The sequence below is a fragment of the Spermophilus citellus genome (genome assembly GCF_964194105.1).
Source record: "Spermophilus citellus genome assembly, chromosome: 13".
Taxonomy (NCBI): Eukaryota; Metazoa; Chordata; class Mammalia; order Rodentia; family Sciuridae; genus Spermophilus; species Spermophilus citellus.
Window position 1 is genome coordinate 9,472,228 of NC_138193.1, and position 14,950 is coordinate 9,487,177.

The 14,950-nt window shown below is 45.1% G+C and overlaps 1 protein-coding gene across 1 annotated transcript in view; it reads right to left on the minus strand.

The window, feature by feature from the left end:
• The window catches only part of SNRNP200 (small nuclear ribonucleoprotein U5 subunit 200), a 28,213-nt gene that overhangs the window by 10,825 nt on the left and 2,438 nt on the right, over positions 1-14,950 (minus strand). Inside the window, exons 4-24 of the mRNA XM_081265502.1 lie at positions 14,069-14,261; positions 13,298-13,353; positions 11,028-11,126; positions 10,533-10,685; positions 10,330-10,429; positions 10,028-10,164; positions 9,220-9,303; positions 8,951-9,124; positions 8,514-8,651; positions 8,128-8,283; positions 7,119-7,289; positions 5,399-5,592; positions 5,060-5,183; positions 3,144-3,293; positions 2,796-2,906; positions 2,061-2,192; positions 1,709-1,897; positions 1,162-1,359; positions 725-877; positions 532-612; positions 139-222 (exon numbers count right to left, since the gene is read on the minus strand). Coding sequence (XP_081121628.1) covers positions 139-222; positions 532-612; positions 725-877; positions 1,162-1,359; positions 1,709-1,897; positions 2,061-2,192; positions 2,796-2,906; positions 3,144-3,293; positions 5,060-5,183; positions 5,399-5,592; positions 7,119-7,289; positions 8,128-8,283; positions 8,514-8,651; positions 8,951-9,124; positions 9,220-9,303; positions 10,028-10,164; positions 10,330-10,429; positions 10,533-10,685; positions 11,028-11,126; positions 13,298-13,353; positions 14,069-14,261 — 2,877 coding nt within the window. The remainder of the gene's footprint in view (positions 1-138; positions 223-531; positions 613-724; positions 878-1,161; positions 1,360-1,708; positions 1,898-2,060; positions 2,193-2,795; positions 2,907-3,143; positions 3,294-5,059; positions 5,184-5,398; positions 5,593-7,118; positions 7,290-8,127; positions 8,284-8,513; positions 8,652-8,950; positions 9,125-9,219; positions 9,304-10,027; positions 10,165-10,329; positions 10,430-10,532; positions 10,686-11,027; positions 11,127-13,297; positions 13,354-14,068; positions 14,262-14,950) is intronic.

Here is a 14,950-nt window from a genome sequence, read left to right on the forward strand (position 1 = left end):
GTGCAGCTGGGGCCACACAGGTACCAACCAACCAGCCAGCCAGGACAGTGCTAGGCATTCCATCTGCCTCATTAGCCTTTCTTCAAGACATAGCACACAAGGCACGGAATGCCAGCCCCAGTTCAACTCTGCCCTCACCTGGGTAACATACACCATGTCAGCCATCAGTGCAAAGCCCTCCAATTTCAGCTGTGAGATGAAGGCTTGAAGAAGCACATTGATCTGGAAAGAAGTAAGGTCAACCAGCCAGAGGTCAATCACTGGACAGTCCCACAAAATGAGTTATATTTCTGCTTTGGGAACCCATACCAGAGAAGATCTCCCACAGCTCTTGATTTACAGATATTAAACAACTATTGCTCCATATAAAAAGCATCAGAAGACCTGGGAACTGATTGCCGTAGGGTTCAATGACCCCTGACCCCAAAGAAAAAGTGGACAAGCTGTGCAGATTTACACGCACGAGTCCAGACTCAAGGTTCATCTTTTGGACCATTATGAAAACCCCCAGCAAAGAAAAGATGGGCTCACCTTTGCACTGGGCTCCTCAATGCTCTCCTTCACGGGGATAGGCACCCTCTCCAGCAGTTTCTGCAGCTCCAGTTTTTCCTCCTGCCACAAGGGGGAGATAGGTCAAGAAAAAGCCAAGTGGCCAAGGAAAGGAGTCACTCAGCAACTTGGTGGTGCACACAATGCTCCATCCTGGGGTGCTGGACAGACTCACCTCCCTCACAGTGATGTTCTTGAACTCTGAGGACAAGGAAAAAACTCTGAAAAGCTCAATCTCACTCAGGGTGGGCTTCAGCAGCTGGTTGTAGGTCTGCACTGTATCATTGGTGATGTAGTAGTGGCTGGCTATGCGGCCCAGTTCTGTCACCTAGAAGAAAAGAGAGATTCGATGCAATGCTGACTACTGACAAACTCCAACCACAGTAGGATCTGGTCCTACAGATCAAGTGCCTGAACAGTACCACAGCTGAATGATCCACCTCAACTCAAATTACAAAAGAGGTGTATCACGGTAGAAGTTCGTAGTTCAAAAGGTATAATCCAAGGCCTGCTCCAAGCAATCAGACAGATCCAGACAGCAAGCCGAGGAATTTTCACCCAGGCCTACAACTTCTGCTGAGACCTTCATCTCCAAATCCTCACACCACTCACCTGGAAGTTGCCTGTCTTCTTGTCATATTTGACCAGATTGTTCTTGTCCAGCATCAAGGCAGCAGTGTGAACCAGGTCGAGTCGGCGCTGGTCCAGCAAGGGATCTCCCTTGAGGTCATCATGAGAGATGCCATAAAGGGTTGGGGATCGGAGCATTCGGATATAGAGGTAGGCATAGCCCAGCCAGTTCACCGCGTCCTAAGAGAGATGGCCAAACTTCTCAGCATGGAGAACTGCTCATGTCTAACACAAAGTTCCCACAGAGGTCTCAGAGATCAACACCCAGCTAAGAGGATACATAGTTTATCACCTTTTGAATGCTTATGATATTTCATTAATAGAAAGATAAAGAATCCTCTCAAAGATCTTGGACACGAGAGGAACGGTGCCAAGTGACACAGATCCAGGAAGCTTGCACTGAAGAGGTGGGTGTGAGGTAGGGGACGTGGGATGCTGACACCTCAAGCACCACAGCAAGGACCATCCAACTCCTGCTCCCTCAGGCTCTGGGGCACCAGGGTAAGGCACAGAGCCCAGTCTTCCCTACCTTTGCATTCTGGACGTTCCCCAGCACAATTTCTGCATTAAGCATGTCGGGCAGCTTGGATACCATCTGGCTCTCAATAGGAAGCTGCTGATTGAGGAGAGACAGGTAGTACTGTAGCTCCCCGTGAGATGTGATGAGTATGCCTTCACCTTTGGTGTCATACTGGGGTCGACCAGCACGTCCCAGCATCTAAGTCAGAGACAACAAACAAAGGATGCAACAGAGAAAGGACTTCTGGATCTGACTCAGGGATCTGACAATAGAGAACACGGCCTTTGAGCTCTTTCCAGCACCCTTGCATTTCAGGAACAGGGTACTTTTCCCACTGAGAATAAACTCAAAGGCTCTGTACCTGCAGAATGTCCAGTGCTCCCAGTTCTGTCCAACGCCCCTTCTCTGGACTGTACACCTGGGTGCCTTTAATGATGACTGTGTGGGCAGGGAGATTCACACCCCAAGCTAGAGTTGCCGTGGAAACTAAAACCTAGAGAGGCAAGACAAGACAATGAGGCAAACAGGCAATACCACAAAGGGAGAGAATCCCTGACTTCTCTGGCCTCAGAGCTTCTATGGGAACTATCAGGAGGGCAGGAGGAAACTGGACTGGGGTATGTCCCAGTACTTGTCAATGTGACACCTGAATAGTGAGGAAAGGATTCCTCGGGCTCCTCATCTATTCCGCAATTAACGTTTCAGTTTCAGAGAAACCTAAGAGTCAGAAGTATAAGCCTATGTTAATAAACTTATAGTCTTGAGAAAATGCAAAATCAGGCTACCCTAAAAGAGTGAAGGAACACGGGCGAGACCTTAGGAGGCATGTTTGGAATTGGTGGAGCTATAGAGCGCTTGCTCTGCTATACTCCTCAGACACTTCCCTAAACGCACTCACCTTCACGCCTGCAGGGTGTGGTGTGTTGGGAGAGATGGAAGGAAGTTACATTTAGTGTGTCCATCATGACCCTCCAACCTCAGCCAGCTGGGCCAGAAAAAAAATCAAGTACCAAGAGCCCACACATGGCACAACTGTTGACACAGCAGGTCTTTTTAAGCCTGCATCACCTGCTCCCAAAGCCTTGCCCACCCTTACCTGAATATGTTTATCAGCAAAAAGATCCTCCACAAGTGTTCGGTCAACTCTGGTCATGCCCGCATGATGAATAGCAAAGCCATAAGGCAGAAGATCCTTCAGCTCCAAGTTCTGTGCACAGAAAAGACCAGGGGATGAGGTGAATCTTCCGGTGGAACTCTCCCGGGAAAAGGAACTCTCTTCACGTGAGACCCTGCCCCTTACCCATCCCCATAACCACATCCAATCACCATTCCTACATCAAACAGTGCCCTGGGGCACTCAGTCCCAGCAGAGCTGTCTGGGACCTAACTGGTAAGGGAGGCCAGTTACCAAGCAGGAACGAGAAATGAGCAGAACCCTCCTCACCTTGCACTGTTCTGCTTCTGTCCGAAGGACCTCTGTGGAAGCTGAGCCCTCTCTCAGAAACAGACCTAGAGTGTCCTTCTCTAGGCACATGTCCCGAATGGCCCTGGCCGTCTTGCCAGTCTCCTTCCGAGAGTGGACAAACACTAGGACCTAAGAAGAAACCACAGTTTGCTAAAGTTAAGAGAGACAACTGTAATAGCCACTCCTACAGCCCCAGGGCACTAGCAGTAGGAAAAGATGCTGCACTATATAAATCAGAATCAAGTGTCTTGCAAAAAGGAGCAATAGCAAGAAGGTTCAGAAGCCTAACCAGGGCCAGAAGGAGCCCACCTAATAACTAACAATCCCACAGGTGGGAAATTAAACCAGCCCTAGTACCCAATCTTGCACAGCAAGTTTAAATATGCTATGAATGCAAATTTAAGGGTCTTAATTAAGAATCTGTGTATGTATCCAGACATGGTGGTGCACACCCTTAATCCCAGCAACTTGGGAGGCTGAGGCAGAAAGATGGCAAATTCAAAGCTAGTCTCAGCAACTTAGTAAAGCCCTGTCTAAAAATGAAAATAAAAATTACTGGGGATGGTTGAGCACCTAAGTTAAATTTCCTCCATGAGTGTTAATCACCTTGAGTATCTGCCCCCCCACCAAAAAAAAAAAAAAAAAAAAAATGTGTTCAAGCTCCTAAACAAGAGTTGAAGACTCTTGAAGACACATGAAGATGTATCTGCAAGTTAACAGCTAAAATATTACATTATTTATAAAGAAAAAAAAAGGACTTATAAGTACATCTAGGACTAGCACCACATTATAGGAAATAGTCTTAGTATCTATGAGGAAAAACAAACATATTAAGTCTTCACTTAAATTCATTCACTTTTTTTTTTTAATCAGATTAAAAGAAACACATCTTACTGCTTTTCCTTATTTGTCTTGGTTAACATTGCTAAACTCTGCTCAATTAAAAAATTCTGGCTGTGACTAGGAGGTTGAGGCAGGAGGATCGTGAGTTCAAAGCCCACCTCAGCAAAAGCAAGGCACTAAGCAACTCAGTGAGACCCTGCCTGGTTGAGTGCCCCTGAGTTCAATCCCTGGTACCACCCCCCACCCCCCAAAAAAATTCTGGTTGAAGACAGGTGCAGAGGCACACCACATCTATAATCCCAGGGGCTCAGGAGGCTGAAGCAGGAGAATTTTGAGTTCAAAGCCAGCCTCAGCAACTTAGTGAGACTCTGTCTCTAAATAAAATATAAAAAAGGCCTAGGGGGGCTGGGGATGTGGCTCAAGTGGTAGCACGCTTGTTTGGCATGCGAGCGGCCCGGGTTTGATCCTCAGCACCACATACAAACAAAGATGTTGTGTCCGCCGAGAACTAAAACATAAATATTAAAAAGCTCTCTCTCTCTCCCTCTCTTTAAAAAAAAAAAAAATATATATATATATATATTTTTTTTTTTTAAAAAAAAAAAGGGGCCTAGGGATGTGGCTCAGTGGTTAAGCCTGGGTTCAATCTCTGGTACAATCCTGCAAGGATTACAGGGATGTGCCACAGCACCTGGCTATTTCTTCTAATTTTCGAGTGTAAAGTTATTTAGTATATTCCCTAATTATCCTTTCTTTCCCTAGTGGGGTGGGACATGAAGTCACACGCCCATTCCCCTGATTACCCTACTAATGGCAGGTTTTATACTAATAAGTTATTTAATTCCAGATATTTGGGCTGGGGATGTGGCTCAAGTGGTAGCGCGCTCGCCTGGCATGCGTGCGGCCCGGGTTCGATTCTCAGTACCACATACAAACAAAGATGTTGTGCCCGCCGAAAACTAAAAAATAAAGATTAAAAAATTCTCTCTCTCTCTCTCACTCTCTCTTTAAAAAAAAAATTCCAGATATTGGTGATTTGTATTTTCACAGACCTGATTTTTTCCAGCATGTTCCATAATTTTCTCATAGACTATTTCATTCATGATCTGGAAACGCTTGATAGCTTTTTTCTCTGTGATGCCCACATATGTCTGTTCCAGAGGCACCGGACGGAAGCTGGAAGTTCAACAATGAGGACAAATGAGGCTTTGGCAGGGATGCAGCAGGAACAAATAGTACTTTCCATGCCCTGGAAGCAATATTTGTCTTTTTGGATTGACACACAGAAACCAAAGGCCCTTCTAAAGCTCAATCCAGAAGTGCTCCTTAGAAAATAGAAGGAAAGTAAGAAGGTCACTTTGGCTATACATTTCTTCCAGCCTTTCTTATACCTGTTGTCAAAATAGAAGAGGCCCTTGGCAGGGTCGACACGCAGAAAGGTGGCCACATCTTCATAGTTGGGGAGGGTGGCACTGAGACCAATCAGTCGGACATCCTCTTGAGTCATCTCAATGTTTCGGATGGCTCTGGCCACCAAAGCTTCTAAGACAGGACCTCTGTCATCATGGAGAAGATGGATCTCATCCTAAGGAATGGGAGGGCATCAAATTACCTCTAGGTCCAGAGAAACACAGCCCCCCTTCCCGAGACTACCCCCATTTTATACACATGTAACCTAAGATGCCAACAAAGAAGACAAGAGGGGGCTGGGGATGTGGCTCAAGCGGTAGCGCGCTCGCCTGGCATGCATGCGGCCCGGGTTCGATCCTCAGCACCACATACCAACAAAGATGTTGTGTCCGCTGAGAACTAAAAAATAAAATGTTAAAAATTCTCTCTCTCTCTCACTCTCTCTCCTCTCTCACTCTCTTTAAAAAAAAAAAAAAGAAGACAAGAGGGCGGTGGCTGGGAGGCAGGAAGATAGCAAAGCAGGAAGATGGCAAAGCAGAAAGATGCCTAGCACATGTGAGGCACTGAGTTCAATCCTTAGCATCACATAAAAATAAAACAAAATAAAGGCATTCTGTCCACCCACAACAACAAAATTAAAAAAAGACGACAACGACAAGAAAGGTAATTTTAAGCTAAAGAAATCCGAAGAATGAAGACAGTATTCACCATGAAATACCCCAGGAAAGAGCATACCGTGAGCTGCTTTGATGCAGCACTCTATGACAAGATACTTTAGGTGAGCGAATTCCTAACCTTCACATAAATTTCCTTATGGAAAAATGAAGCTTTTGGTCAGACCATATGTATATCAAATAAGACTTCATATTTATATTAAATAAGAACAAAAGCTCTCACGCATTGCATGAGTTTGCATGGCCTACAGTGGCACTTCTCAAACTTCAGCAGCACAGGAAGACCAAGAGATCTTGCTGGTACTAGAAGGCAAGAGGTGGGCCCAGGGATCCAGCATTCCTAATGTCCCTGCTAATGAGGCTATTAGCCAGGCTCCAATGTGGGGCTTAGCAAACTGTTTCTTTAAAGGCCAAGTGGTCAATGTTTTAGGCTTGTGGGCCACACAGTCCCTATTACAAATACTTAACCCTACTCTGCAGCACAAAAGCAGCTGTAATCAAGACATTAGCAAAGGGGTGCAGCTGTGTTCCAATAAACAGAATCCAGCAGCCACAGATTGCCAATGCCTGCTCGTGCACTCTCCTTTCTTGCTCTCCCAGACACCTCAAAGAAATGACACTCAGACCTTCCACACTGCTTCTGTGCACACGGAACACGATGTCCTGACTCCCTACTTATTGCCTCTGAGAACAGATTATTTATTTATAAAGCCCTTCTATGTTCCGGGAAAATACACACACACACACACACACACACACACATACACACACACATATTTTTTTTTTGGGGGGGGGTCCTGTTTACATTTATTTCAAAATTACTTCAAACATGAAGAAAGATATGAGAAATACAGCAAACACCATGCTGCTAAGTTTTTCTACTGAATTGTAACAACAAAGCTGACAATGGCTGTCATTCAAAGGCTAGTGCCTACAGAAAAGGCCCTGAGGAAATGTTCACCATTAAAGCCCAACAACATTCCTGATCCCGACTGCCTCCGGGTTTTCTCATGCTCCCCTTGCTCACCAGGATGATGAGCCGCACCAGCTGAGTGTAGGTGCGTTCACCACCCTTCCGAGTGATGATGTCCCACTTCTCAGGGGTGCAGACAATGATCTGAGTGGCACTGATCTCTTCCTTGCACAGCTGGTGGTCCCCAGTCAGTTCAGCAACAGTGATTCCGTAAGTGGCCAGGCGCTAGGGGGAGAAGAGGTACATTAGGCAAGAATGCTTGAAGTGGGCTGGGGTGTAGTTCAGTGGTAGAATGTTCTCCTAGCCTGCTCTAGGCCCTGGGTCCAATGCCCAGCACTGGAAATAAGGAAAAAAGGCAGCAAGCTTGAAGGGGCCTAGATACCATACTCTGTCTGGGTAGTCTCAGTGTCGGGTACTGGGAGTAGGTAAGTAATAAGTCTATATGAACACACACTCCTAAAACAAATCCAAGTTTCACTCAAGCACATGAAGCAGGCAAAGGATCTCTGGGAGCTCTGCATGTAAGGGTGGGGAAATGGACTTTACAGATAATAGACTTAGAATAACACTACGAGGTCTACTACCAACCATATCAAGACACTTTATAAATACTTAAAAATGCAATAACACCAACATCAGAAAATCACTATGCAGGGCTGGGGATGTGGCTCAAGCGGTAGCGCGCTCGCCTGGCATGCGTGCGGCCCGGGTTCGATCCTCAGCACCACATACAAAAAATAAATAAATATTAAAAATTAAATAAATATTAAAAATAAATATTAAAAATAAATATTAAAAATTTATTAAAAAAAAAAAAAAAAAAAAAAAAGAAAATCACTATGCAGAAGATGAAAGAAAGGTAGTAAACCCTTCTAAAAGAGAGTTCAAGACATTCTCGCCCCGGTAGCTTTCTGTACCTGGGTCAAGTTCCATTTCAGAAATGGGAAAAGCACCACAGAGGCATTCAGACATGCCCCACATAAGCAGTAGAGATGCCCAGGCCAGCTCCCAGTACTTGAAGAACTGCGGCCAGGATCTTCTGGAGCAAAGATCTGACCCTTACCTTTCCAAAACTGCCCACCATCTCCTGTACCAAGGACCTCATGGGAGCAATGTAGATAATCTTGAAGTCATCCACATTGATGGTGCCATCCATGTTTATGTGTTTCCCTATCTCTCGGAGCATACACATCAGGGCCACGTTGGTCTTCCCAGCACCCTAAGACAGAGGTCAGGGACAAGCAGCCCATTTATAAGGTTATATTCGCTGCCCCAATTTCCCCAAGCTTATCTCCAAACCAGAAAACAGCATGTCATGGCATTTGATCTACCACTTAACAAGTCTCTTATCAAATAAAGAATATAGGCTAGGGGCAAAGATTAGGAAATATGTCAGGGTCAGAACTCTAGACCACATTCTGTAAGAAAAAGCAGCAGGGCAGCCCTTACAGTAGGAGCACACAGCAGCAGGTTCTCATCAGTCTCCAGGGCTGCGCGGTACAGTTTACTCTGGATACGATTCAGTGTTTTGAAGCCCTCAAATCCAGCCTGGGCATACTTGGGCAGCTTTTCCACGGGAAGCAGTTGCTAGGAAGAAAAGCCAAGCACATCACACCGACAGCATCCTTCAGCAGACTGCCCACTGCCGTGGGACTGCCAGGGTCTCATTCCCTGGCCATCGCCCTACATGACTCTCCACTAAGACCCAGTCCAGAGAGATCAAAATAATCCCCTGGGCTCAAAATTAGAACAGGAAAATTCTGAAGCAGCGTTCATTTCAAAAAGAAGCTATCTAACAGACAAGGCTACATCTTAGGCAATGGTTGGAATCCAAACTGGAGGAGAGATGAACTGAGCACGAGAACTGAGCAAAACACTACACACACCTCTTCTGAGCCAAAGGGCTTGGGCTTCAGAGCAGGCACATGCACCTCTTCATAGCCCTTTCGCTGGCGACGGAAGGACCCATCAGGAAGCTGACAGCGCTTGTTGGCCATGAAATGGCTCCCTTGGGTGAAAACCAGGTCCTCCAAGTCCAGAACTTGCCGTGGAGCCAGTGCCTGGGGATGTGACAAACAATAATCCACGGGAAGTAAGCTGACTGAGCACGACAGTTTTCCACCCATCATGGCCTAGGAGATGGCCCGACTCCCACCTCTCCGCCCTGGTCCAGATCCATGGTTTCCAGATCTGTGTCCATTCGGGACTGCCGAACCCGCTCTCTCCGGGACCTTTCCTCCTGCAGTGGGAAAAAGAAAAAAACAGGATGGCTCATCACCATGCTCAGTACCTGCCCCTTCCAGTCTCTGCTTAGCTGTGCTTGACTCACTGGTACTATTAAGTCCCCAAAACAAAAGGTGGCACTTCACATTCAGACACCTGCCAAAAGGCCACCAAAAAGATCCAAGGAGGGGCTGGGGATGTGGCTCAAATGGTAGTGCGCTCGCCTAGCATGCGTGAGGCACTGGGTTCGATTCTCAGCACCATATAAAAACAAAATAAAGATACTGTGTCCACCTAAAACTAAATAAATAAATAAATAAATAAATAAATAAATAAATAAATAAAGATCCAAGGAAACAAATGATATATAGAGAAGAGGAGCACACAGAAGAGGGACCTCAGCACCTAGGAGCACATAGAAGAGGGACCTCAGCATCTAGGGAAGAGGCAGCAGTGTTGAGTCCCATGTTTAAGCATGGGTTCTGTTCCTGCATTCAAGTAAATACCGTCTTTATGGTGAAATCTGTAAAGGTCCCCCTGGTGCTGCTGAACAAACAGTCTCTAGCCACACAAATGTGAATGTAATAATTCTAATCAGTACTCACTGAGAAACCCCAAGGAATTTAGAGAAATGCTTCACTACTCTGACATCTGTTTTTTAATCTCTAGCCAACTGTCCATTTTTCTGAAGCAAACACTCCAATTGAGGAATGAGACAGAACGATCAAGCCAGCCCTTACTCGGATCAGATCCTCCTTCTCAGTCTCGTGGAGCTGGTAGAGGAATTTGGATAGCTCTGGGTCAGCTTCCATCTTTCCCATGATCCTTTCTTTTTCAGCTTCACTCTGAGCACTTGCCAGCAAGGTACAGTACAGAACTGCCAATGACAGGGAGCAGAAGGAGGAGGTGGGGGGCACAGGATGGGTAAATCAGCCTTCATTCTTGGGGTGCAGAGAAAAATCATTAAGTGCAGAAGCCATGAAAGCAGCACCCCCCTGCCTGGCTCAGGCCACACACGGGGGAAGAGCTCACGCATACTCACTCATCATCCTGTGCTGCCTCAACACTTTAATAAAGTCGAACGTGTTGAAACCGAGGAGCAGAACCAGCTGGTTCTCACATTCACGATCGTCACTGGCCGTCTAAAGAGAAAGCAATGCCACCATCAAGGACACAGTTGTCTGTTGCTCCACACCATTTCCATCTGCTAAGATGCACTCGACAGAGCTGCCATCTCGGCCATACCTTCAGAATCTCCAACACTTCATCTGCCTTCTTCTGTGACACGATGGCATCATCATAAAAACGACTGAGCTGCCGCTGGAGCCAGAACGCGTCGATATCCCGAGGGTGCAAATCCTTCTTCTTGGAACTCATCAGTTCACCTGAGGCTACAAGCTAAAATAATAGCCAGGCCCTTAGCTCACCGGGTCCCAACCACGCTTTCACTGCCCTACAACTAAGCTCCCTGCCACCCCACAGCCAGCCTTCTTTCGGGGCCTTTTGAGAGAAAAAAGGGCTATCCTGAGTTCAGGAGCACCAGGCTGATTCCCCACCACATGCCTCAGGGTAGGAAGGCGACCAGCTGAAATCTTAAGAATCAGGACACTAAATGCTTATTATGGCTCACTCTGTCAAAACACGGCTCACTAAGTAATGCAAAACCAGACCAGGCACTGGGAAAAGGCTGCACCCAGAAATCAGCTGGCCGTGCAGCCAGGGGACGGAGACCGCACTCACGTTAGCTGAGAGGGTGCAGCGCACAACGGCCTCATCGCCTTCCATGTCATCGTCAGACGCCTCTTCTCGAACCTCCCCATAGACATCCTCATCACCTTCCTGTGGAAACAGCCCCAACCTCAACCATACTCTGGAACCCATCCTGTGCCACCACAGAACCGCTCCCCGAATCACCCTCAATGACCCCCTTAGTTAGAGCAACAGCTTTGTGGTGAAATCAATGACTTATTGGAATCAGGTCAGTCTTTGTTCCTTTTAGGTACACATGAGAGCAGAATGCACTCTGACATATCATACGTACATGGAGTATAACTTCCCGTGCTTGTCACTGTACATGATGGGAGTTTCACTGGTCTTGTATTCATATATGAACATAGGAAAGTGACATCCTATTCATTCTACGGCTTTTCCTTTACCGTCCCCCTCCCAGAGCACATTAACAGAATGACAACCTGGTAGGGATTCCTTAGATGCTTCTCTCCTCTCTTCTGCTTCTCACTTTAGCTGCCACAATGGCAACTGCCTCAATCACAATCTCTCATACATACACAGTCCTTAGACACAAGAGCTGCTGGCTAACGGGAGAAAAGAGCTGTACAGAAGCAGGCCGGGGAAGCAGATGGTGATCCACAAATGCAAAGACCACAACTAGCTCGCTCAGCACTGTGCTTACTCACGAAATAAAATGTGCACTTAAAACAGCATCATGGGGCTGGGGCTGGGGCTGAGTGGTAGAGCACTTGCCTAGCATGCGTGAGGCACTGAGTTCAATTCTAAGCACCACATATAAATAAATAAATGTCCATCAACATATATATATCATGGTCAAAGTGGGTACTTAATAAATAATAAACATTTGTTAAATGAACTACTATGAGCAGTTTGATAATCTGTTGCTACTTAAAATCATAAAATCAAGTACAGTGGCATACACCTATAGTCCCAGCAGGTTGGTAGGCTGAGGATTTTGAGTTCAAAGCCATCCTCAGCAATTTAGCAAGAATTTAAGCAACTCAGGGAGACCCCATCTCTAAATAAAGTATAAAAAAAGGGCTGGGGATGTGGCTCAGTGGTTAAGAACTCCTGGGTTCAATCCCTAGTACCACCCCCCCCAAAAAAAACTGAAACAACACCGAAAAACAAACAAACAAACAAATAACTACACTGATATTTCATCTCACATGAGTCAGAATGGCAGCCATCAAGAATATAAACAATAATAAACACTGGGGGTGGAGTTGTGGCTCAAGGGTGGAGTGCTTGCCTAGCACGTGTGAGGCCCTGGGTTCAATCCTCAACACTGTGTATTAATACATAAAATAAAGGTTTGCCTACAACTAAAAAACATATTTATTAAAATAATAATAAATGCTGGAGAGGATGTGGAGAAAAAGAAACACTTTTATACTGTTGGTGGGACCATAAATTAGTACAACCACTGTGGAAATTAGTATGGAGGTTACTCAAAAGACGAGGAATGGAACTACCACATGACCCAAATATATCTTGCCTCAGTATTTATCCTAAAGAATTAAAGTCACTATAGTGACACATGCACACCCATGTCTATACCAACACAATTCACAATAGCCAAACTACAGAACCAACCTAGGTGTCTATCAAGCGATGAGCGGATAAAGAAAAATGTGATACTGATACACACACACACACACACACACACACACACACACACACACACACGAGTTCTATTCAGCCATAAAGAAAAGTGAAACTATGGCATTTGAAGGAATATGAATGGAACTTGAGGACACTGTTAAGTGAAATAAGCCAAACTCAGAAGGTCAGGGGTCATAAGTTTTTTCTCATATGTGGAAGCTAGAAAGAAAAAAGGAAAAGAAAAGTGGGCAGGGGGTGTCTCATGAAAATCAAAGGGAGATAAATTGAGTAGAGGAAAGAGACCAGGGAGAGAAAGGAGAGGCGTGAAATGGGCAATACTAGGGAATAATATTGGCCAAATTATAATATTGTATGTAAACATGAATATATAACAATGAATTCCATCCTTATGCACAACTGAAATGCACCAGTAATAAAAACATGGAAAAAATTATATTAGTTTATATTTAATAACTTAAATTTGTTTGGAAAACCTGAAGATAATATTTTTAGCAAAATAACACTAAATTTCTGTTACTCATAAAACACCATAAAATCTATCTGGCTTAAGCTAGGGGACCTCTTTACACTAAAAGGGGTCCTGTCACCTAACAATTAAAAAAATGAGTTAGTCCACTTGCTTAATTGCTCACCTCCTCATCAGATTCAAACTGCACGTTTACACCATAGGTCTCATCAATGTTGTCATCTGAAATGATGAAGAGCAGTGAGCAGTTAATGAAAAGAGGCACAGAACTGGGGTCTAAGGACACATAAGGATTTAGGTGATCCACATGAGAGCGCCGTCTGTGCTGCCAGCACTGAGACAGTTTCCCACCCACCAATTCTGGATTCCACCCCTTTTATCCCACAGGCTCTGCCCAAGTTCTCTTCCACATTCTACACAATAAAAGGGCCTCAGAGCTGGGCACAGTGGTGCATTCCTTAATCCCAGTTATTTGGAAGGCTGAGGCAAGAGGACTGAAATTTCAAGGCCAGCCTGGATAACTTAGCAAGACCTTGTCTCAAAATAAAAATAAAAAGTGCCAGGGTGTAGCTCAGTAGTAGAGCACCCCTGGGTTCAAGCTCTGGTATAGGAAAAAGAAAAAAAAAAAAAAGCGGAGAAAGGCTATCTTGGTAAGAAATGGCTGCTGGAATTGAGGGAATCTGGTGTCTGTTAGTCATTAATTTTTTAAAAAACACAAAGTAGGAATGTGGAGATTCGAGGAAAAAAATTCTTCTCTATCTTCCTTAAAGCCAGCTTTGAATAAAATCTGCCAAATGCCTCAAACAAACAACAAGAAAAAAGAACCCACCAACTCTGGTTGATGGGAAATCACTGACACTCAGATTCATTATCAAATGATGCTAGAAGATACACATTTCAGAGTCAACAACAATCAGAACACAAACAGTTTAGTTACCCATATTTTGGATTTCCTTATCTCCACCATAGTCTGTGATCTTTTTCCCCAAGTTGACTAGCACATGGTATCTGGTATCATCTGTCTGACCCAGCAGCAGGTCAATCTCCTTTCGTCTCTCCTTGTCCCGAAGCTTTTCATTCTTTAAGACAGCTAGAACTTCATCAGCTGCCCCACAAAGGATATCACGTGGCTGGTGGCAAAAAAACAATCAGCTTTTAGGTGGGCTGGGGATATAACTCAGTTGGTAGAGTGCCAGCCTCATATGCACAAGGCCCTGGGTTCAATCCCCAGCACCACAAAAGAAAAAAAAAAAATCAACTTTTAGAACAATAACATGCAGAACACCCCCCAACCAGCTTTATGTGATGCCAGGATGTGATGAGCCACATTGCTTCAAAATTGCAGTAATCCTGGCTGTAACAATTTTTTTTTTTTTTTTTAAAGAGAGAGTGAGAGACAGAGAGAGAGAATTTTTTTGATATTTATTTATTTTTTCTTAATTCTCGGCGGACACAACATCTTTGTTGGTATGTGGTGCTGAGGATCGAACCCGGGCCGCACGCACACTAGGCGAGCGCGCTACCGCTTGAGCCACATCCCCAGCCCAACAATTTTTATTAATGTTGATAAAAACTCCACCTAGAGCTAGGAGGGTTGCAAATTCAGTGGTACAATGCTTGCCTAGCATGCACGAGGCCCTGGGTTCAATCCCCAACAATGCAAAAAAAAAAAAAAAAAAAAAAGGCACATTATTGAAGTAAAAGTCATCTGTTTTAAAAATATTAGAGAAATTGGAGATATAGCTCAATGGTAGAACACTGTGCTTAGCACACATGAGGCCCTGGATTCAATCCCCAGCACTGACAGGGGGGGATAAAA